Source organism: Megalops cyprinoides, chromosome 22 (genome assembly GCF_013368585.1).
Source record: "Megalops cyprinoides isolate fMegCyp1 chromosome 22, fMegCyp1.pri, whole genome shotgun sequence".
Classification (NCBI taxonomy): domain Eukaryota; kingdom Metazoa; phylum Chordata; class Actinopteri; order Elopiformes; family Megalopidae; genus Megalops; species Megalops cyprinoides.
This window is the reverse complement of record NC_050604.1, coordinates 14,271,449-14,294,792: the sequence shown is the minus strand read 5'-3', so window position 1 is coordinate 14,294,792 and position 23,344 is coordinate 14,271,449. Positions and strand designations below refer to the sequence as shown.

General features: G+C 45.4%; 2 protein-coding genes across 2 annotated transcripts; one reads left to right on the top strand and one right to left on the bottom strand.

Annotated features, from left to right (window-relative positions):
• Positions 1-17: 17 nt before the first annotated feature.
• Positions 18-15,548, bottom strand: LOC118769380. The gene is made up of 15 exons (XM_036516414.1): positions 15,477-15,548; positions 14,514-14,660; positions 14,124-14,325; positions 13,711-13,831; positions 11,163-13,434; positions 10,595-10,739; positions 9,269-10,426; positions 8,544-8,665; positions 5,553-6,984; positions 5,009-5,128; positions 4,397-4,543; positions 2,979-3,598; positions 2,409-2,888; positions 1,601-1,706; positions 18-271 (listed from the first exon to the last, which is right to left on the bottom strand). Exons 1-15 carry the CDS (start codon positions 15,546-15,548, stop codon positions 18-20), a joined length of 7,398 nt encoding a protein of 2,465 aa, XP_036372307.1.
• Positions 15,549-16,531: 983 nt separating this feature from the next.
• Positions 16,532-21,391, top strand: LOC118769586 (tripartite motif-containing protein 16-like). The gene is made up of 6 exons (XM_036516749.1): positions 16,532-17,287; positions 17,877-17,972; positions 18,212-18,445; positions 19,313-19,472; positions 20,633-20,692; positions 20,810-21,391. Exons 1-6 carry the CDS (start codon positions 16,700-16,702, stop codon positions 21,379-21,381), a joined length of 1,710 nt encoding a protein of 569 aa, XP_036372642.1. The 5' UTR covers positions 16,532-16,699; the 3' UTR covers positions 21,382-21,391.
• Positions 21,392-23,344: the final 1,953 nt, after the last annotated feature.

Below are 23,344 nucleotides of genomic sequence, written 5' to 3'. Positions count from 1 at the left end.
TTCACAGAGGAACTACATCACCCACAGTCCTCTTGGCTAGTGCCACGACCTCCATTCCACACACCTTGAGGGTAGCGCTGTGGGGGGCTCCTCCTGCTTCTCTTGTCGTTCATTAAAACGCGGGGTTTGGTGGGGCCCGTCTCCTCACCCTGGCTGTCTCTGCTGCTGGGCGATGAGCCCCCCGTTCCCCTGGCCGAGGCGGGGGAGGGGAAGGTGGTGCCCACATCCCGCGTGTTCTTCCTGGTTCCGTTGCTGACGATCTCCAAATCACCTGCATTGGGGGAAGAGGAGACCCATGTCCTACAATGTAGCTAAATACCACTAACATCCTTGTACTTGCTCTTTATTTTACATGTAGTATTGTGAAGTGTTATGGATTCTGTGATCTAGTAAGTGATACAGGGTAGTAGTTAACTTAACTTAGGGTTAACTTAGGGTAGGGCTTCAGTAGTTTTATGCTCACACTTAGTGGTCTGTGAGTGTTGTTAGCTTGGTCTGACATTCATTCAACTTGAATGGATACACTTATGCTCTATTGTGCTGGAAGTTTGCTAAATTAATGTAATGTAATGAAACATGTCTCCACGAAGAGACCATGCATTACTGATAGCTGCCATGTGTTTCTGCACCAAAAGTGTGCAGCTCACACTGGTGTGGTAAAGAAGACCTGATTGAGTAAAGAGGCCTTATTTTTTTCAAACCCTACAAAATTCAGCTGTTGGTTTTGAAGGAATGCCAGTCAATATTTTAATTTTCACAACGTCAAAACTCTTGTCTTCTCTGTCTTCCTCATGATTCATGATGGTTACTGTGTAACTGAATTGTATTCAAATTGAACAATTTGGGAACTGCTGTTATTAATTCAAAAATGCAATGGTAAAAACATAAATAACTATCAAACAATGTGATATCAAATATTCTTTGTTCTGAGCATTTAGAGGTATGATTCAATTGGGCAGTTAACCTTTCTGATTATACATCAAGATAATTCCATTTTATCAGAGTTGTAAAGAAGCACAACAATATCCAATTAATGCAAAAATGACTCATTTCAAATTGACTGGAGGATAGTAGTATGAAAGACCACTTTCAGATGGGCTTGCTGTGACACAGAAGCTGATAGCTGTATTAATAATGTATGGAGAGACAGCAGTGGTGTTGGCTGTGTAAAGCGATACTGACCTGTGCAGTGTGCACTGTGACCTTCACCAACACACCAACACTACTAGGGGACGATGGGTTTCAGGAGAACCCATAATACCTATCCACAAATCGCATCCGAATTGTACCAAAGGTGCACTCTACTGCTGATCCATTCAACAAAATTGTCCTGTCCAATGAAATCCTTCCAGTCTTACATCAAAATGGGCTCAATTTTCAGTAATAGTAGTGCAAAACAGAGGTGTCAGAGGTATAATGGATTTCCTTAGTTGTACTTATCTTTATCTCAACTCAAAGCAAAATTCACAGAAAAGCGATTTCTTGGTACAAAAGATAAAAGACACAGCAGAGACTTCTTGCTTTTGTGTGCTGTGATTCATGTTTAGGGAAAGATACCTGTAAGTAACTTCCTTAGCTTTCTGTCCTGACTTGCACTGACCTGCCTGGATTCCTTTGCTGACCAGTTTGACTGCCTTCTTGGCCACGAGAACATGAGATGGGCCCCGGTGCATGGTACCATTCGATGACACAGATTCAGGTGTCACCTGGAAGGCAGAACACCCCAATGAGATTAAACCAACAACATGCTGACCAAACACATCAAATATTACCTTCGACATCCTTTAAAAAAGGGCTTTGCTCTCAGCTCTTTCCAGACCCAGAAATCTAGAGGCTTACTTTACTGGGTGGGTGAAGAGCCGAGCAGTCTGTCTGTACGCTTCTCCTTCCAGTTCTGACTGGTACTGATTGAGAGAACTGCATGTTAAACTGCAGTCCTCTAGGGTCACTCACTGCATAATATTTTGTATGTATGCCAGAATAACGTTAATAGGCCAGCTCTGAGACATTTATCTTTAATTTCTCTGAAGACCTCCGCGGCACAACTTCTAGGAATCCGCAAAAAAAACAAGAAAACATGAATTGATTTAGTACTTCCTGTTTGTCAGAAACAGAACAAGCGGTGCAAGTTTAATCACCCGCACAATTTACAATTAGGCTGAAATAATACTGTTGGCAGGGTAACGGCTATGCTGTGAAGCGCTGTGCAGCAGAAAGGAACACCGCAAATTGAAATGGATTGATCACAGACTTCCTGTTTGTCAGAAGCAGAAGCATGCGGCATTTCAACCTGGGCGCTCTGCAGTTTGTCCGAGGATGTCAGCTGAGCAAAGCCGCGTGAGAAAAGGTCATTTTCTTTCTGTGAAGCGCCACAAAGAGGACGGCGGAAAGGCGGACACGGTGCTTACAGTGGAGTCGTCAGCGCTGTTTGTCTCTGAGGGAGCCGGAGCGGGCTGTCTGCTGCTGCCTCTCTTCTTCCCCCTCTTCCGCTCCTTGCTCTCCCTCTGCTTGTCGATGACGCCGTACAGCCTGCTCAGGCCGGCGCTGGGCTGGACCCGCTGCGGCCCGAAGGCCCGGATGAGACGGGGTGTGTCGATGGTGGACATGGTGCTGGCCGTCTCCCCGGACTCGGTCTGGGCGCCGGCGTCGGCCTCCCCGGACCTGCTCCCCGAGCCGTCCCTCTCGGCGGGACATCGGTGCCGGCTGAGGGTGCGCCCGGTGAGGGTGGAGCTCAGAGAGGCACTGTCCGCCGTCCCGCCGGACATCAGTGTCTCCTCCAGCTCAGGCTCCCCCTCCTCCGGCTCCGCCTCCTCCACCCAGGCCTCCCGGGCAGAGCGCTCTCTGTTCCCCCTCTGAGGCGTCCTGCCCTCCCCCTCCTCCTTTCCCCTCTGAGTTGTGCCCTCTTCCCTGGCTCTTTCTCTCTGCGCTCCTTCCTCCCCTCCCTGCCTCCTCCTCTCTTCTTCCTTTCTCTTTCTCACCCCTCTTTCTCCCTTGCCTCTCAGATTCTCCCCCGTCCTCCTCGCTTGCCCCTGGCTAGCTTGCTCCCTCTCAGGCCGCAGGGATGGAGGCTTGTTGCTGTGAATGAGGCGTGACAGGCGGTCCAGCCTCTCCAGTAAGGACGTCTCCCTCTCACTGGGGGGGCGGGCCTCTGCTCTGCTCCGCCTCTCATTGAACCTCTGCCACAGCTCGTCCAGACTGCTGCCGCTGCCCTGAGAGGACACGCCCCTGAGGTTGAGATCCCTCCTCTTGGGAACAGGCTCCTCCCTCTCCGCCCCTCTTTGTGGGCGGGGCTCTTGGATGGAGCTGTGGCGAGGGTGCGGGTCTTCGACGCTGCAGCTGGCCTCTGGCAGCAGGGGTGCAAACCCCTCCCCATCCTGGCTCTGGATGAGGGGTAGCCGGCCTACGCTGTGCTCTCGCTCCGGGAACCCCCTACCTCTGCTGGGGGAGTGTGTGGGTCTGGAGGGCAGGAATGTGGGGAGCGCATCAGAGCCTCTGGGGAGGTCACTGGAGTCGTCGGTGCCGAGGAAGCATGGGTAGAGCGTGCGGCTCTGTTGGCCGGCTGTGGTGTGAGAATCCTCATCCACGTCCATACTAAGACCTAATAAAAATGGAGAATATACCAGCTGTTCATCTTGTTTTCACCTGACAACTGTTTAACAATGCAATGTCTGACTTTCCTCTTGTGTCTGACTATGAATGACTAGAAAACCACATAGCCTCCTTGCATAACCATATGACAGCATATATTAAATCTGAAAACCCTTTACCACCTTTTTTCAAGTACAAGATGTTGATGCCATAACATCTGAGGAGCTTCCTCACTCAGCCAAACATTTCACCAAGACTGTGAGTAACAACGATAAATGGACAAATAAGATATATTTCTATTTATCTATAGAAACTATATCTCCATATTATCTTTATTTCTTTTCCTTCTGTTATCTCCCTCCCCACCTGTCTCTTGGATGTACTGCAATGTAATATTGTAACTCACCTTATGTGTCTGCTTATCTGTATTTGCATTTGCTCTTTATTCTTAATTTAAAAAAGTTTCACAGGATCATGTAAGACCCAAACCAAACTTTCCTCATTCTGCTGTTGCTAAAACAGGTGACTGTTTTCAAAGTGAAAAGTAAAGAAATATGTCCAGTGCCCTTGGCATGACCTGAAGCCCGTGTCCGCAGGCTTTTCAAAGACCTAAGCTCAAGTCTTTGTTGAAAGAGATTTGCTGGAGAATAAGCTGAACCCCACTGAATCAGCCAAAGATAGGAAAGTACCTCTAAACCCCCGCCACACCACATCACAGAAAGACTGTCCTTACCGCTCTCTACAGTTCCCCTTATGAATGCTGGGTCATCGACGGCCCGCTCCACAGCCGCAGTCCTGAGCCGCTCACCTCTGTGGCCTTCAGCCACGCTGTAGCCCTTCTGCCTCTTGCTGTAGATCCCCTCCGCATGTTTCACGGTGACCATGCCTTCCTCCCCCTGCTCCCTGGAGCCCAGGACGTCCGTGGTGAACTTCGGAGGGACAGCGTCGTCCGAGCCTGCGCATAACATAGCGGGCGCTTAAGTTCTCCGATCCCACCCAGCCAGGGGCTGCCTTTTGTCTCAGACCTACCGCCTGTGAATTATTCAGGACATTCAATGCGGTGTGTGTTTCACTGGAGTACAGCTGCGAACCCAACTGAACCCGAAGTCATTACATCACATTATTGGCATTTAGCAGACACTCTTATCCAGAGTGACTTACAAAGGTTAGTTTTTTTTTTTACAATGTTATCCATTTATACAGGTGAATATTTACTGAGACAATTGTGGGTTAAGTACCTTGCCCAAGGGTACACTGTCCCAGTGGGGAATTGAACCGGCAATATTTCGGTTACGAGTCCTGCTCCTTAACCACTATGCTACACTGCCGCCCCCCGAGTCATTATGCCTGCAGGTGAAATGGAGTCGTGGGTGACTGAGCCCGCTCTAACAGGACTGTCTGGGAGGGCGCTGGGGGTTACCCGGATGGGAGCTCTCCATGGTGGTGTTGGAGTGGATGGAGGACAGCTGCATCTCGCTCTGGGGGATGTAGAAGAGCTCCTGGCTACCGTGGGGCTTGTAAGGTAACAGGACGGGCACAGCTGCAGGGGAGGGGTAGAAATACAGCGCTCACTGCAACAGGACACTGAGAAAAATGGGCAGATCCACAGAGACACACTCTGTGCAGACAGGAACACGGAAAGAATCCCCTTTAAAGTGAAACCGGACAAGACACACACGCACACGCACGTGCATACGCACACACACACTCAAACTGAAATGGTAGACAGTGGACTTACACAGAGGAAAACGTATAGAAACACAGAAGTATACTTCCCAAAAAGAGAGGGAACACCCCAGAAAACATTATTTAATGTTGTGCCTGTAAATTTAAACTGGAAATCAAAAATACTGTCTGGTTCTGAAAAACAGGAGTTCGAAAACCAGGAGAATTCATAACATATGAATAAAAGGTAGTTTTTCTCAGCCAAGCAACATTTCATTCCTACACTTTGATACTCTTACCTGATGTCTGGACGAATAAGGGCCTAGAAAAACTAGGCAGCACCTGTGAAGGATTGAAGGACTGTGATGGTGCGAAACCTGAGACGGGCCTTGCGCTCCACGAGACCTCCTGGGGTTCAATGGTTGTGATCTGGACAGAGGCGTCGGCAGTCTCACGATCCTCCCTTCTGATTGGCCGAACAGGGCCCCCCTGTGAGTCCACTCTATATGATAACAAAGGCCCTGATACTGGATGCTCTTTGGAATTGCTCGTTACTCCAGAAGCAGGGAAATACGAACTCCGGCTCACTGGTGGACGAGCATCTGGGTAAAGGCGGTCATAGCGTGTGAACTCCGTGCTGACATCAGATGGATGCTGAGAAGTTGGTCTGGTCGAAAAATCAGGTGGTAGGGCAGGTCTTCTCTCAATATCTGCTCTAGTTCTTGACGGAGAACTGTCCAGTTGAACAGATTTCTCATCGGTGCACCCCGCTGACTGTTTGGGGGACAGGGTGAGGTGGAGATGTGAGAGCACCTTCTTGGTAGGGGACGAGATGGAGCAAGAGCCGGACGCAAAAGTCGAGTTGTGTACAGGGACTGCGCTGCGATCCAGGGTGGACGAGGAGCTTTGCAGGCCTGGGTCAGACCTAGAGACCCGCCTGTAGGCAGCTGGGTCCAGGCAAGAAGGAGCCCCAAAGCCAGGTTCGGCCATCCGTCTGGGGGAGACGTCCTGCTGACCCCTGTCCCAACTCGCCTGTCTGCTGCCTCTGCCATTTCCTTCTTTGTCAGCAGAACTTGTGGGCAGCCCATCTGCCGACGTGTCCCATGAACCGAGCATGTCCTGTCTTGATTGGACTTCCGCCTCTGACAGGGGTTCAGTTTCAGAGCGAGTTGAGTCTCCTGTCTGTTTAGGGCGAACAGGTGCCACTTCTGACTCTGAAATTTGCTCACTGGAAGGACTGTGAGTAGAAATCACATCCTTCGATTTCACAGCCGATTCAGCTTCTGATGGGGCCTCCACTGTTATATCCACTTTTAGCTGAACAGCTTGTTCCTGGCTCTCCAAGGTGCGCCCCCCAGTGTCCGTCTGGGGACCAGCGTCTGCGGTCAGTTGTTCGAGGCGCAGGGGTGTCGGGCTGCGCGGGGGGGCCGGGGAGGGGGACCGACGGCAGGAGGAGATGGTGATGGAGGCGAGGGGCGGGGGACTGGTCCGGGGAAGGGTCATCCCCTCCCGCCGGGCGATGTCTCGGACCTGCGCCTCCAGGTCCCGGCGCGAGGGTGGGCCGAACTGCATGCCAGGGTCGAAGGCGTTGCGGTTCAGCCGCTGCAGCTGATGGGACAGCTGGTGCTCTGCCGTCTTCAGGGAGAGAAACGGCCCCGCGCCGCGGGCAGGCAGCTGCCCCTGAGAGGCACCGGAGTGGCTGCTCGAGTCACTGTCTACGTTCAGCTGGTTCTGAGAGGAGGCGAAAGCAGACAAGTATGAGGGGTGACTTCTCACCTCCCACACATAAAAACTGAACTCTGCTATTTTTAACATTCGACCAGTAAGATGTCAAAATTTCTTTCCATTGTAAACTTTCAATCTGACTAAAGTCTTGTTTGAGAAAACACTGCTCTGACAATTTTGGACATTTTACAGCATTTCTGGTTCTACACATAAAGCTAGGCTGTGTAATTGTTTCTTTTAAACTGATAATTCCATTGATCGTAATTGTTTCATTTAAACTGATAATTCCATTGATCAATAACCTTTTGGCAGGGTATAGTCTAGACATAAATGCAGGCCTTCTTGTTTACCAGGAGGTTAGGAAGAAAGGTTGTCCAGTGCACAATATCCACTAAGACACTATCCATCCATAATGTCTATGTCAAGGCTGACAATACTGTGGCTACAAGAGCCTTAAATTTTTCACTCATAAAATCTCATCTAGGATATAGACAGTTCCAGGTTTTTCATCTCTTTTTCATCTCTTACTTACTTACCTTAAAAATGCTAATTTTGATGGAAAAGGACCCATATTTCTCCCAACTACAGCACACAATTATGTTTTCCATGACAAAGAAATCTGAGGACACTGAAGCTGGCTTGGACTCAGGGCTGTGTTGGAAGCAGGTTATGCCGTTCATAATCAATGGCTTCAAAAGATAACACAAGCTACATGTCATTCCAAATTATGCTACAGATTCAATATGGGCACTCTCTCCTGATGTAAAAAAAACATTTAAAGTGGTAATCTTACCATCAGCCTCTGAACTAATTCATTCTCAGGAATGGAGAAGGAATTAAATGCATTTCTGTATGGAGCACTCTCAAAATGTCAAGTGAGCAAACACAACTTCCCCACTGCAAACCCATGCTTTGAATGTCAAGGGAAATGAGATTCTGCTACCAATACCAGTCACCATGGTAGCACAACACACTGAGCACACCATGCCTACTCAAACACTCCACGTCTACCATTACCTTCAGCAGAAACTAATGCAGTCCATAAAATTCCGTTTGGCTACACCAAAAAACACATAAGATTGTTTAGATAATGATTATCATATTATATTACAGCATTTACCATAACGATTATCATATTATACTACAGGCGTTTAACATTATAGTTCAACCTACTCTGTCTGAATCAAGAAAAAATGATGTGGATTTGGCAAACACTGCCCCAAAAATAAACTGAATCAGCAGTTTTATTGTGAGGCCGTTGTGAAACAGAGTTATCAAAGCATAAAGGGAGATCCAGTAATAACCTTACATGAGATGACATGAGAGTGTTCCTTCTTATCTCAACAGATCTCAACAGATCAGAGACATGGGAGGGCATGAGACTGTGGCAGACTACCAATCAGCCTTGAGGCGCTATCCAAACTGTGCTTCTGAATTGTTTCTTACAACAACCCCAGCGTAATCTAAACTCACCAAGGACAGGGGTCGGGTAAACTGGCTGCTTCACCGGTATCACATTCAGAGCTGAAAGTGTGGTTGGTTCAGGTGGGGTGGCATTTTCCTACCTTGGCTACGTGTTTGGTACATAGCAGAAGCTCCCTCTTTATCTCTTCAATGCGCTGCCTGTCCTCTGCGTTCAGCTCCAGCTGCTCGCACTGCTGCCCCGACACTTTCTGTTTAATCCACTCTGCGAATGACCGGAAAAAACGAGAAAGCCACACAATAATCAGTCCACAAACAAAACAATCACTACACTAAGAACCACATTCCAGCTTGCAAATGAGATATAACCAAAAAGAGCCTTGCACACCCTGAACTGGAACAAAATGACTATGGATTATTTATTTTTGAACACTGTTATTTTTTTAGCAGACTAGTTTTCATCCTTCAATGACTACTATGTTTTGTTTTGTAATTTCAATACTAGTAGAGCACTTCCATTTTAGAACAATATTAAAGACATCAAAACTGTTAAATAACACAAATGGAATTATGCTATAACCCAAAAAGTGTTAAACAATTCAAAACTATCTTATATTTTAGATCAAAAGTTCAAAAAAGCCTTTTTTTTTTTTGGAAAGAAATTCATACATAGGCATCAACTTCACTATTTATATTTGTCTAAGAAACAAAAAACAAATCAAGCATTTAAGTATAAGTCTTTAGATTAAAATGTCTTTGAATTAAAATGTGTCCAATAATCTTGATCAGGTGTGTCAACTTCCCATGAACTTCCCATGATGCATCAGTCTCCTGGGAACGGGTAGTCTGCAATGCCAGGCTGTGTTACCTCGTGCCCTGCGGTCCTCCTCGTCAGCAGTGCTGGCGCTGCTGGACACCATGGTCGCCGGCGACTCATTCCTCAGCAGGACGGCCACTCTAGCTGTCAGTGAGTCCATGCTACTGCTGTCACTATCCACCGCTCTCTCCGCCTCTTTGGAGCTCGGGGCAGGCCGCTTCTCAGCCGGTCCGCTCACCGAGCTGTCCGCTGGTGATGTCACTTCCTGCGCTTGACCCTTTTCTGCGCCACCGCTAGGAGTCGGGGGATTGACCTGCATGACCGAAACAAACACTGGCACCGCTCTGTCCGGAGCGACCGCGCTGCACCCTTCAGGCTCGGAACGTCTCGCTGATTTTGTCTGGGGGGACTCCGCGGCCTGGTTAGAAATGTTCTCCAGAGACCTCAAAAACGCACCCTTCCCCCGGACAAAGCTGGGATTGGACACTCTAGGGGACCGGACAGGCCCGCTGGAGGAGCTTTCTTTCATCGCATCTGGAGTCAGCACAGATTCCGAGGAAGACCTGCCCCAGAGCAGGGAGGAGCGGGTCTCCAGGTCTCCCGTGGACGATGTGAACGAGTCCTGAAAGCCCTCGAGCCTTCTCTTCAGACAGAGGAGGGAGTCGTCAGAGCCCCGCAGAGACGACGGTGAGGACGAGACGGAGGACTTCGCCGACACGATACTCTCAGCCCTGCCCAGGAGCTTCCGGATCTCCTGAAGGGTCTTAGACCCCACAAAGGAGTCCTCACCCTGATCCGCACTGCCTTTGGAGGACAGGGTGGAGGGCTTAGCCTCCAGAAGAGAGGCCTGCGACTTCCGCTGATCCTGGTCATCTGACTCGCTGCCAGGACTGGCCAAGACCTTTCCAGACTGGAACTTATCAATAAGCTCCCGGACACGCGAGGCAGTTGGATCGTCACCGCTGTCACTCAGGTTTTGGATGGCCTCTTGAGCAGAAGGCTGTGGGGAGCTCTGGGGTTGAGGGCCCAGACGAGGTTCCAGAGGGTGGTGGACAGTCGTTAGCTGGCTTTCGCCGAAAGGCCTCTCCACGGCTTGCTGAGAGGGGGGCATTGTGGGTTGGAGGCTGTCTACACTCAGTGGGATGGACATGCTTGAGCCAACAGAAAGGAGACTGCATCGTGAGAACTCTCCTTTGGCAGGACTTTCTTCTATGAAGAAGACACAGAAGAGTGAAAAAAAGTCATGAACATCTCCAGTCATTTCTTACTCTCCATCTGAAAACTACCATGCTGAAAAAATGTTCCATATATTCTCACAGAGCAAAACTCTCTTAATTGAACAACAATAACTGAACTGAACAAAATCAGACTGAGTACCTTCAGATGGTTGTGTGCTCTTTGTTGGCGTTCCGGTGCGGAGATCAGTTGGTGAGAATTCGGGCTCTCTGATGGGCCCTCTTGGTATAAAGGGAGTGAGGATGGCTGATGGGGACTGGTCAATGCCAAGGTTATGAAGGTACATCTGCAGAATCAAGTTTGGACACAGAACAGCAAACCCTACAATGCTTGATGGGACATTCACAATAGAGTATATGGCATTTATTATCTGCTATATAGTTCACCCAAATTTTACATGGATTTGACTTTCAAATGCTTAACAATTTTTTCAAATAAATTTTAAATATAGCACATCTCAAGGGGTTTATTCCATTGATCAAATTTCTGAATAATTTTAAAAAATCATAATTAAAAATATTATCAATATCAAATATTACATATTAAAATTAAATACTATTTGAAATATTATTTTATATTAATAAAACAATATAAAATAAAAATTAAAATAAATTTTAAAAATCTCAACTGTTCAGACTGAACTGTTCAGAAAGTGACCACTCCTCAAATGGTCACTTTCTGATATGCGCCTCTAATAAATGATCCTTACCGGAATTCTCTCCTCAATATTCAACTCCTTTTCCTTAGCTGGGGATGATGGATTGGTGATCCAATAAGGGGCATAGTTGTCCACCTCCAGACTGACCACAGAGGAGACAGCCCCCACAGAGGCTGCCAGCTTCTGTTCAAAGGGGTAGCTGTCCTGGGAGCTGGCCAGCGTGTTACTGAGGTCTCTGTTTGAGGAGACGTCACTGAACTGGGCAAGGCCAATGCAGGGTGATGGCTGGACAGCACTTTGGGGCTTCTCCACACTGGTTCGTTCTGCTCTCTCAGCAACGCTCTCATCTTTGTCCTCCTTTGGCTCTTGCTGACCAGCTGGCTCCGTGCGGCCCCACGCATCTCTGCTTTCTAGCTCACTCTGTTCACGCTCCCTGTGGGTAATCCACCCCTCAGACATTCTGGAGACATGTGAGGGATCAGGGTCTGTCAGGTCTTTGCTTGGTCCTCCAGCTGGAGGGCTAGCTCCTGGTGGCACCTCACCAGAGAGAGATCTATCTTTGCCCTCATCTTGCTGGGTTACAGCCGGTTGGTGCTCTTTGGTGACTGTACTGAGCAATGAGTGATTCACAGATCTGCCAAGAGGGGATAGTGGAAAGGCCCCACCTCCAGACTCTTCTCTAGCTGGAGAGGAAACTCCCGAGAAGGAGGCGGCGAGATTCCGCCTTGGGCTCCGGCTGCCCGTGCCTGACACAGGTGATGCCTGAAACGATCTGCTGCTCCCCTCCTGAGACAGCATGCGGTTTAGCGAGTCAGAGATGGCATCGAAGGCCTTCTTCTTGGGCGAGACTCCAGTGAAGCCCTGCAAAGCCAAGTTGTCGAAAAACGTCTTCCCTGATGTCTGATTTGCGTTCCACGCCCCGACCTTCTCCATGTAGCTCACACTTGGTAGAGCCTGTATCTTTCCTGTGCTCCTACGCGATGCCTCACTCCCAGGACCTGGACCACTTGGATCTCTGACACTGGTATCAAAATTAGGAGCGAGGAGAGGTTTTGAGGAGCTGCTCTGAGCTGCACTGGTGGATGGCTGAGACGCTTCAAGGTCTGACTCAATGGCAGACAGCTTCCCTATAGGTGGAGGCTTGCTGGCTCTGGGTGGCCCGGAGAACACACCAGGGGTGGACTGGCAGACCGGCTGTGAGAGGGATGCCAGGAAAGACCCATCCACACCTGTCTGATTCCCAGAGGTTGACAGCTCTCTTTCTGTGTGTCCTCGCTCGATGCTGCACCCCGCAGACAACCGCCCCTCTGTCTTGCTGTGGCTTGTTTGTGCCTCTATGACGGTGCTGTCCCTCCCACTGTGTGTTTCTATCGAGCATGTGTTTGGAGTGACTGACTGAACGCTTGGCATCTTAGGTTGACTCTCTGTCTCTTGGAGTTTGGCTGCAGGCTTGGAGTTACAAATTCCCCCAGTCTCAGAGCACAGCTGCACGTGGAGTGTACCAGAATCATCGTCCAGTTGGGCACGGGAGGACCGAATGGTTATGTTGGACACCTCAGACCTACTGGATATATCTGAAATTCCTGTCCTTCTGTATGTTGTCACCTGAACTGGAGAGGAAAAAGAGGCTTCTCCCAGTGGACGTTCTCTATAACCACTTGATGGATCCTGTTCTACAGAGCTTCTGGAATGGTCCAGTTTTGGCACCATCTGCTCCTTCTGCTGTGCTTGTTTGTCTTCAGAGATTTCTACCTTCAAAGATGGAGCTACGTCTGGCTTCCCTGGCCTCTGGCTTTTAGACACTCTAAAGCATGACCTCTTGTTCATTGAGGTCTCCGAGGCAGATGAAGCCAAGCTGCTACTGCTGTCTGAAAAGCCAACATCCTTCTGCAGGAGCTCCAGCAGCAATGGTGCAGGGACATCCCCACTTAGAAAGGAGGTGTCATCTTGAGAGAACACTTTGACTTTGTGTTGTTCCGCTTGTTGTTTAGTTTTGGGAGAGCTTTGCTCCTTTCCATCAGATGTCTGTGTGGGCTGGTCTGCCACTCCGTAGCATGGCTCCCTCTCTTGCTGCCTTTCATCCAGAACCATCTCAAAGTGGCCCACATCTTCATCCCCGTCCCTGGAGTCCGGGGACATAGTGTGCTGGGAGAGGGAGCAGCAGCTACTGGTTTCCTCCACCACAGCTCCAGTGAGACCCCCTGGGCTCTGAAGGTCATCAGGCAGGTCTTGGGAGACCTTGGAAGGGCAAGGTGGATTGGCATCACTGACGTGTTGCAGCACTGCGAATCTTTCGGATGCAACAGAGATGTCTGGAGACCCTCTAAACCAATGGAAAGACAAATTAAAAAATCAGATTTCCATCAACTGAAAACAGTATTCTGTCATATGAAACAAATGAGGTGGAATGTAAGACTAAGCAAGCAGAAATTCTAGTGATGCAACTTCCCAAATATACAGTATTTCCCATCTGTATGTCAGTTAAAGGAAACGAATGAGTGTATAAATACATACAGTGCATCACTTTTTATATAAAGCCCTTCATATTAGTATTAGACAGACAAACATCTATATAGCTAATAAAAATTGTGGTGCCTACCTCAGAGCAACAAACTCTAAATCAGTTTGATGAAAGAGGGTGTCTTCTGAAAGGCTGTGCAGTTTTCCAGATTTTGCAGGCAATAAAGGAAGAGCAGGCGAGAGACCACTATCCTGAAATTCTGTGAGCACAAGCAAAATTGAAGACTCCAAAAAATCTGCATGTAATCTGTTTTCGTATTTGAAGACAGTCTAATATTTCTGACAGTCTCTGGTATTAACCATATGAGACTAATAATCCAGAGTTAATTAACCAACAAATAAATAATAATACAATATTAATGCTAAAATATAGCACAAAGTTCATGATTTAGACCATTCTCTGATGTGGCTAACTCTCTGTCTCATGCATAACTACAAGTTCATAAATTCCCCCCACACAGAAGAGATGTGTTATTTGTTTATGTTCTGTACCTAGCTGAAAAGTACAGGATCTTCCTTCAGGTGGCTGCAGTGCTGAGTCTTCAGCCATGGTGACCAGCCCTTCTTGGATTGAGATGGAGTCGTGCTGAGCTTGGTCCTTTGCAGGCCAGGATGATGTCTGGCCCAATCTGCTCAAAGAGGCCATCTGACTTACATCTTCCTCCACAGGCAGCTGATACCAGGATTCCGCTCCCTGGAAAAACAAACAAAAAAAAAAAGCTCACATATTGGCGGCTCTGGGGAGGTTCATATAGCACTACAGTGACTGATGCACATGTACGTCCTGCACAGCTTGTTATTAAGTTCATTAAGTAAAAGCGGTAAAACATAATACAAAGTTAGGAGACCAGACAGACCGACGTTGGTGTGACTGCGACGCACCTGTCTAGCGCGGTGGGCGATGGTCTCTCCCAGAGACACGGCGCTGGTGCTGGAGGACAGATGCGTCCCGCTCCCGGGACTGCTGCTCACGCTCCGCAGCTCTTCAGCACGACTGTTCCGCGACACTGGAGGCGTTGTAACGATCGGCTACGGATGCCACACAAATGTCATCGGATTTAACAATTTCATACCGTACAATCTGCTACTGTGTTGCGTTTCATTTGTGGGTTGAACTGTGTATGAATGCGTTCATACTCATCCATATGAGTACAGCATTCACATCAAACATCAAAAAGTAACTTAATTAAAAAGCAAGTAAAATGTCGAACAATAAACTAAGGTAATTAAAACCTTAGTAGTCTAACTAGCAAACTAGCCACCTTGAGTGAATGTAACCTCGTTACTGACACCAAGATCCCACTGCAGTAATACACGTTAATAACGTGACGTTATTACTAAATCTGTCAATTATGTCACCGTCTTCGAGACAGGTAGCGCTTTGTGCAGTTAGCACTGCTGCCTGACAGTTACTAGTTCAAAGTTAACCAAGTTAGTTCGATAGCTCTGTCCAGGTCAACAATAATGGCAATATGAACGAAGGTTATTTAGCTACCTTACTCTGAACAGTCAAATTGATCCCTGCCGTAACGAGCTCTAATATTGATTGCCTGCTAATATCCAGCTAGCTGCCTAGCTACGTTGCTTGCAATGCACGATAAAATAACATAATTAGCTCATTTACCAAGTGGCGTCAAAACAGACTTAGATGGTCTAGATTAGATAACGTTAGTTTCGTCACTTTAACTGTCACTCAACTACATTAATGTTATCGGCAAGCTTTGCAGTGATGATGGCAACAACCGTTCCCCAGAAAATCACGACATGGCATCTGAACCACCACAGACAAAAATATTCTGATTTTCTTAAATGGTAACAAATGTGTCCATTGTTCTTTTTGCTTACTCTATTGACAGGCTCCTCTCCTTGCACCTCCATGTTGTTGCCAACTATCAGGCGCCTGCGCATTGGAGTCATTGTTCGTATCTAGGCAAGGTTGCTAAGGATGCCTGCGAAAGCCCGGAAACTCGCGCGGGAGATTCGAAAAAATAAACATCAACCCTAATATTTAACTGCGACATCTGTTGGTGTGGAGACGCTACAACATTACAGTGGCTTTTTGCCATGAACATTTATTTTTATACATCAGTTCGCATTTTTATAAGTATTAAGGATTGCAATTCTAACAATAAAGTGTTACATCCAATAACTGTATTGTAGAATATAAAAACTGAATTCTGGATGTCAAGAATTGCCATTCCTGTATAACTCGTCGAAAACAGCTTTCTTGACATTAAGAATGGAATTGATGTCAAACTCATAAAGTGGAATTGTAAAAAAGGAGGATGCAAGCTGATTTTAATTTAATTGATTAACTTTAATTAAATTTAATGATAATAAATTAATTAATTAATCGGTCGGTAGTGTGACCACAGTAGCAGACCAAACTACTTGTTGCAGACACATGAGCGGGCAGATACTCTCGGGCTCATCATGAAATCCCAACTCTCTCCGTTGTGCGCGCATGTTCAGATAGAGGTGTATTAAAGTAGTTAGAAATGTAGAGCGACATCGTGTGTAGAGACACATCTGTCAGACATCGGTGCAGGAGCTGACAAGGAAATGCCAAGTGAAAGTAGACGGAAATGGTTGCTTTTCTTCAGTTTACTTCAGCTTCTTTGAGCGGTAATATTCCGTGCAGTTTTGATTTTTTTTCGTGATCCACCCGACAACACAGCGGTAGAATAACTAATTGTAGAGCTTCTCACAATCTATCTGAAGCAGACATGTGGTCTGCATATTTTAACATCAGTAACATAAGCTTGATTAACGTGTCATTATTCTAGGATGTGCTTCGGTATTTTGGCATGAGAAATCGCGCGTGTTCGACTGTTTTCGCTAAACCCTTTCCGGTTCCTCGTCTTTCCTATTCCTACAGTAGGAGCAGAGTCATGCAGAATTCCTTCCAATCAGGATTCACCACCTATGGCTACATCAGGAAAAACAGCGGCTCTGGGCTAGACCCTTACAGTGAAATCGAAACTGAACTTCTTGTTTCCGAGTCCGACAGTCTTACCCCCCGGAGTCTCCGTATTTTTCTACGTTTCTACGTCTGAGAAGTTTTCGTAATGGCGCAAACCAGTAGCTCACTGGATCAGGAACGGTTCAACTGCCCGATCTGTCTGGATATATTGAAGGACCCAGTGTCTATTCCTTGTGGACACAGTTATTGTATGGGCTGTATAAAGGGGTTCTGGGATAAGGATATTACTGATGTCTACAGCTGTCCCCAGTGCAGACAAACGTTCTCTCCACGACCTGCTCTGAACAAAAACACCATGCTTGCTGAAGTTATGGAGAAACTGGAACAGACAGGACTCATATCTGCCTCTCCCGCCCCTTGTCACGCTGGCCCCGGAGAAGTGGCGTGTGACTTCTGCACTGGGGAAGAGCGTAAAGCTGTCAAAACATGCCTGGTGTGTTTGGCCTCGTATTGTGAGGCTCACCTCCAGCAGCACTATCAGGTACCCCCATTAAAGAAGCACACACTGGTGAGAGCCATTGGACAACTGCAGGAGAAAATCTGTCATTTCCACAACAAACTCCTGGAGATTTACTGCTGCACGGATGAGAAGTGTATCTGCTATCAGTGTTTGATGGATGGACACAGAGGCCATGATACAGTGTCAGCTGAGGCAGAGCGGACTAAACTACAGGTATCGGAGATGTTTCATGGTGTGTGTTTGCGGCAAATGGGACTTCAATGTATTCTCAGTATCTGTATGGATGAAATATAAATACGATATTGTAGGAGGGGCTGCTACTCAAAGTTAGATAATCTGATTTTGAAAAACGTGTCAGTTAAAAATCACATTTCAACAGCTGTTTTGGGGTTAATCAGCCTAACATTTGTGGAGTGGGAGGTTAAGGTCCGCTGCCTAAAGTCATGTTCGTTCTCTTAATCTGTCGTGGACTTAACACCCCATGCCCAGCTTGAAAAACAATGTCATGGCAAGAGGGACAGTAACTGTCCATCTTAATAAAAAATGATAACTTATAGTAAATACATAGACTAATAAACAGTTACTTTATATGTAATTGTCAAATTATGGACTTGTGGGAAATCAGCATCACTTGACTGGTATTTCCAAGTAGATTTCATGGTGAAGAGGCTGAAACTGAACAGTTATCTATTCTGCAATAAATTAGTAAAAATACTATTACTTGCTGACTGCTCAAACCTCCAGAATGTCACAAAGCATATCAAATGCTGGATGATATTGAATATAAGCCATTTCTCCACAGAAGCAGCTGGGGGAGACACAGAGGGAATACCAGCAGAGAATCCAGGAGAAGGAGAAGGGGCTGCAGGAGCTGAAACAGGCTAAGAAGACACTCATGGTTGGTATCGCTGAGGACCGTAGAGGAGGCGAATAATCACATCCTCGGGATTTTTCCTGGTCAGGTGTTATCCACGTTCTTTTATTTTGGGCAGTCTGCATGGCAAAAATGTGCAGGACTACACTCACATACTTGTACAAGTAGGTTGCAACTCACCCATTTCCCAGTTCCTGATTATTTTGCTTTTACCTTGGTTTGAGACAGAAGTGAGGGTGAGATGTTGCGCTGTGTATTATCAGGACTCTGCTAAGACGGCACTGGAAGAAAGTGAAAGGATCTTCACCGAGCTGGTCCTTTCCATTGAGAGAAAGCGCTTGGAGGTGACAGAGATGATCAGAGATCAGGAGAAGGCTGCAGTGACTCAGACTGAAGGCCTTCTGGAGCGACTGGAGCAGGAGATAGCTGAGCTGAGGAGGAGAGATGCTGAGCTTGAGCAGCTTTCACGTGTAGAGGATCACATCCATTTCCTCCAGGTAACATACAGTAATGTTAGTGGAATCATTGACAATCAGAAGTAAAGAAGAGGATCACTTTAATTTTCTCAGATTCAAAATAGGTTTTACTGGCATGAAGAGCATTCCAAAAGCGATACATTACATTATTGTCGTTTAGCAGATGTTCTTATCTAGAATGACTTACACAGATTACAGTTTTATCCAGTTATACAGCTGGATATTTACTGAGGCAATATTTTTGGGGTTAAGTGCCTTGCCGAAGGGTACAGAAGCAGTGCCCCAGCAGGGAATCTAATTGGCAACCTTTTGGTTACGAGCCTTGTTCCTTACCACTATGCTACACTGCCCCAATAAGCACACAATGAACCAATCAGGGGTAAATCCCAAGGTGCTCTGGAAGCAGGTAAAGAATATTTTTAGAATTTACTGAAGAACTCAGAAATCTAACATAAAAACTCCACTTTGTGCTTAGAAATGCACTGCTCAAACATAAAGAGATTTGACAAAATTTATGTTCACCTGCTTCACTCATTTGTGATGTACACGTGTGTTAAGATTAAATTGTGCCATAACTTTGACAGTTGGATATGAAGGTTAAGACAGAGATACACTGAAATACATTACGTGGTATTTGTTATTCCTGATGTTAATGTCATTTATTGTGTTTAACCTAAGGAGAACACAAGTGTTTTTCTTTTTCAGCTGAATTCACAAGTCATGTTTTTCAGATACTCCCAGATAAGTCATATCTTATGGAATGAGACAAATACGTTCATCAAATAGCAATCTGAGTGTCATGCTCTCCCTCTATTATACTGACTATGTCTATATTTCACTCTCTCTATCCATATCTTTCTCATACACACACACATGCCCACTGAATAGAGTTACCAGTCTTTCTGTACCCCTCCGGGCCCCTCTGAAACACCCAGCATTTCTGTCATGCCACTCTTGGATTTGGGGAAGCTTCAGAAGGGTGTCTCTGACCTGAGGGAAAAACTGGAGGATTTCTGTGAAGGGGAATGGCTCAAAAGCCTCAAAGCAGGTTGGTGAGAGACCTAACTGCAGTTTTTCTTAAGACAGAAACATTTCTACATTTCTAGTTCCTCCTAGACATATGCAGTGTTGCCTTCTTCTAACAGCCGTCTCTTCCCTGGAACTGGTATAACAGCAAACGTCTGGCCTTAGTTTTTCAATTTTGTTGTTTCACAGTTGTTTGGTTAGATTCATTTGAAAGAAATATATAAATTTGCTGGATGGCCACAGTTGCAAGCATAAAAGGATGCCGAGTGCAAGGGTAAATATCTCATTGGTTGGCTTCTAGGGTCTGGTTCTGTATTTAAAGTACTGAGACAAGGCTCAGTGGTTAAGGTGTTCTCTTTGAGCTCATGCTGAGCCAAGGAAACTGTACTGACCTCTTTTGCCTTTTGTCCTGAAGAGGCAGCCTCTATTCACTTAGTCTGAGTTTATTTTGGTTTGTTTCTGAAATGATCTCAGGTATTCACACTACTTTCCAAATAAAATAGACTGCACTCATTCTAAAACAAAACCATGTTGAGAACTATATCCTTTACTCTGCAGAATATCCATGATGTAGTTTCCCATCTACTCAGCCTACAACAGTCACATACATTTACATGGTCATTGAGCAGACACCCATATACAGAGCGACTTACATAGGTTAGAGTTTTTGCATGTTATCCATTTATACTGCTGGATATTCACTCAGGCAGCTGTGGGTTAAGTACCTTGCCCAAGGGTACAGTAGCAGTGCCCCTGTGGGGAATCAAATCACTGATCCCTTTGGTTACGAGGCCTGGTCTTTACCACTATGCTACACTGCTGCCACACATACTAAGGGGGAAATACCACTTAATCATATGATGTCATACTGTTGTTGTCATACTAATTCCTCTTTTTTTTCTTGTGTCATTCCTTACCCCACTCTGCTCTGCTTCAATGAAGCAGTATTGATATAATGCACGTCTTCCCTGTTCATTTCAACTAGTAATCCATTCTCATTGTACTATTTGTGATGAAGTGGTAAGCACCTTGCTTGAATTTATGTGCTATAAACCAATTTAAACTATTCACCATGCCTTATAAGTTCTGATATGACCTCCGTATTGGTGGCTGTAACAGCAATGTCACATAGAGGCATTGTTTCAGTGCAATTAAAGCAAGTGTGATCTCTTTTTCTCTCAGTGAGTGAGGGGGAGATTGAACAGGCTCCAGGACCTAAGACCAGAGAAGAGTTCTTGCAATGTGAGTTTATTTGCAAAACCTCACACTAAAAGCTAGAGATAAAGTGGTATTTAAGGGTCATTCTAATTACAACACCCTGCAAATGATCTGTCTAACCACCCTCTTCCCCTTCCTCAGATTTCTGCAAGCTTACTCTGGACTTCAACACAGCACATAACTTTATAAGTATGTGTAACGGAGACCCAAACTGGATACGGGTGACTCCAAATTTCTTAATGCTATGTCACTCACATCCTGATCACCCAGAGCGATTTCTGCATGCGCAGCAAATTTTATGCGAAGAGGGGCTGTCTGGACGCTGCTACTGGGAGGTGGATTGGTTTGGGTCCCATGAAGCGTACATAGCTGTCTCATACAAAGGTATTGACAGGAAAAAAGAGGAAAGTGATTCTCATTTTGTACATAGCGCCCAGTCTTGGTGTTTGAAATGCACTCTTACGGGTTACTCTGTCTGGCACAACAGTGTGGAAACTGCAGTCTACACCCCAGAAAAAGTTCCCCGCAAAATAGGAGTGTATATGGATCATGAAGCAGGAATTCTATCCTTCTATAGCGTCACAGACAAAATGACACTCCTGCACAGATTCAAGACGGTGTTTACTGAGCCCCTGTATCCTGGGCTTGGGGCATGGGGATTTGGTGACCAAGTGAGAATCTGCAAACCACAAAATTTCAGGGTCCCACTGTAAATAAATAAATGCACACACACACACACACACACACACACACACACACACACACACACACACACTTGCAATGCCATTTTGGGTTGGCGGGGCATCCCCCATTCATCCATTCATTTGCCCGTGTGCCCTTGCGTGTCAGGCCAGATGGTTAGAGCTGTTCAATACCGAACAGTGCCCAACAGTGCCTCATGCAATACAATCATGTATGATCAGAATGGGAAATGACTTGCCTGTAATTTATTTTACTTGATTTAATGTGTGACTAAAAGCCTCTGTTATGTGCAACACTGATCCAATATTGAAAGTTAGAAAATGTCCACGTCTTCTTTCCATTATACACTATTACACACATACATACACTACCCGTCAAAAGTTTTAGAACACCCCCAATTTCTGTAAAGGAAAGACCTACACTTTTAAGGGTTATAATGTTCTGTCTGTCTTCCTTTGTTAATTGCCTTTTTCTCACCATTATGATAAGCAATATACTACTTCCTGCAGTGCAGTATTGTCCAAATAATGCTTCAGAGGGCGTAGTAACACAGTCTGTTCTAACACTGCTTTTATACAGACAGAGGGTTTGTAAGTAATCAACAAAAGTCAGGACACCTGTAGGAATTGTTTGCATCAACTTTCAAGGCTAAATTTACTTCCTTTGCTGCAGGAAAGTTGTAAGTTGTTTACCCATTGCTTGTTCTCTGAAAAAGGATTTTTTATAACTCTGAAATTTAAATTATTTTTCAGTTTTTGGTAACCTAAACTTTTTTAACCTCTGGCAGTTTACTGCTTCCTGTTGTTCCATTTCAGGTCATTGACTGGACTTGAACTGCTTAAATTTCAATAAATTGGAAAAATGGTGTTTTAAAACTTTTGACCGGTAGTATATATCTACATGTACATATACATGTATACACTATATATAAGCATAACATAAATATAATATATAAGCGTAACATATTTCACACAAAATGATTTTCTTCCCTTTGCAGTCAGTACTAAAAACAAATGAATACATGAATCAATTAAAATATGCAAATGATCTCATTGATTCATGGACAAGAGAATGAATAATTTAAAAATACACTGATAAATACTAAACGCATGCGATCTAAAACGTAAACAAATGAAGAAATAAACATTTAAGTATGACATGTTTCATTCATTCATTTGAAGTTTATTTATTCCTGTAATTTTTTATTTGTTTATCCTCCAGCCTCTCGTCGATCTCTATTCTACGACACAAAGCCTTTATGTTCAGTCATTCGTGATCTGAACACCTTAAAAAGGGGTATTCATCACAGCTTATTCTTCATGCACTTGTCATTTTGTCATTTTGAAAAAAAAAATGAACTTGAACCATGAATGAAATAATGTAATTCATACTTAAACAAATTTTTTAATAATATTTGACCAAGAAGAAAATTATTTACATTTACATTTACATTTATTCATTTAGCAGACGCTTATATATTATATATTTTATCCTTTTCACCTGCTTGTAATCTGGGTGGGCATTTGACATGTCACTCCACAAAAAAGTGCCTGAAATGAAGCATTATAAAATCATATCGAACATAATTTTAAATTCGATGTAAAAAAAAAATGCAATTCGATGCTGAAAAATGGACTTGAAACTGATGTCAGTCTTTCTTGTTACTGTAGGGGGGTCTCAGCCTCAGATCAATCAAAGGTAGGTTTTTAGTAAATATTTAGGATGAAAATTGGTCTCTCGAACCTATTTTGCTTTTATTTTGGAAAACCTACGCCGGAAGTTGCTACTTGTTGCTGGCGTCAATTGTCAAGTTCGAGGAGCGCAGCCGATTTATCGAACTGCACGTAACCTAGCTGGTACAACTTTCGTCTTCTGATTGTATTTCAGGTAATTAGCAGTATTACACTGAAGAGTGTTTTCTCCCCCATCGCAAGGGATAGAAAGATAAAGCGTTGATAATGTGGCTCAAGGGGA

Coding starts and splice junctions, on each gene's coding strand:
- LOC118769380 (XM_036516414.1), bottom strand. CDS start 15,548: ATGACTCCAATGCGCAGGCGCCTGATAGTTGGCAACAACATGGAGGTG. Junction 13,832..14,123: donor ATCCTGTACTTTTCAGCTAG/GTACAGAACATA, acceptor TTGTGCTCACAG/AATTTCAGGATAGTGGTCTC. Junction 4,544..5,008: donor CATGGAGAGCTCCCATCCGG/GTAACCCCCAGC, acceptor TGTTATGCGCAG/GCTCGGACGACGCTGTCCCT.
- LOC118769586 (XM_036516749.1), top strand. CDS start 16,700: ATGGCGCAAACCAGTAGCTCACTGGATCAGGAACGGTTCAACTGCCCG. Junction 17,973..18,211: donor AGGCTAAGAAGACACTCATG/GTTGGTATCGCT, acceptor GTGTATTATCAG/GACTCTGCTAAGACGGCACT. Junction 18,446..19,312: donor ATCACATCCATTTCCTCCAG/GTAACATACAGT, acceptor CCCACTGAATAG/AGTTACCAGTCTTTCTGTAC.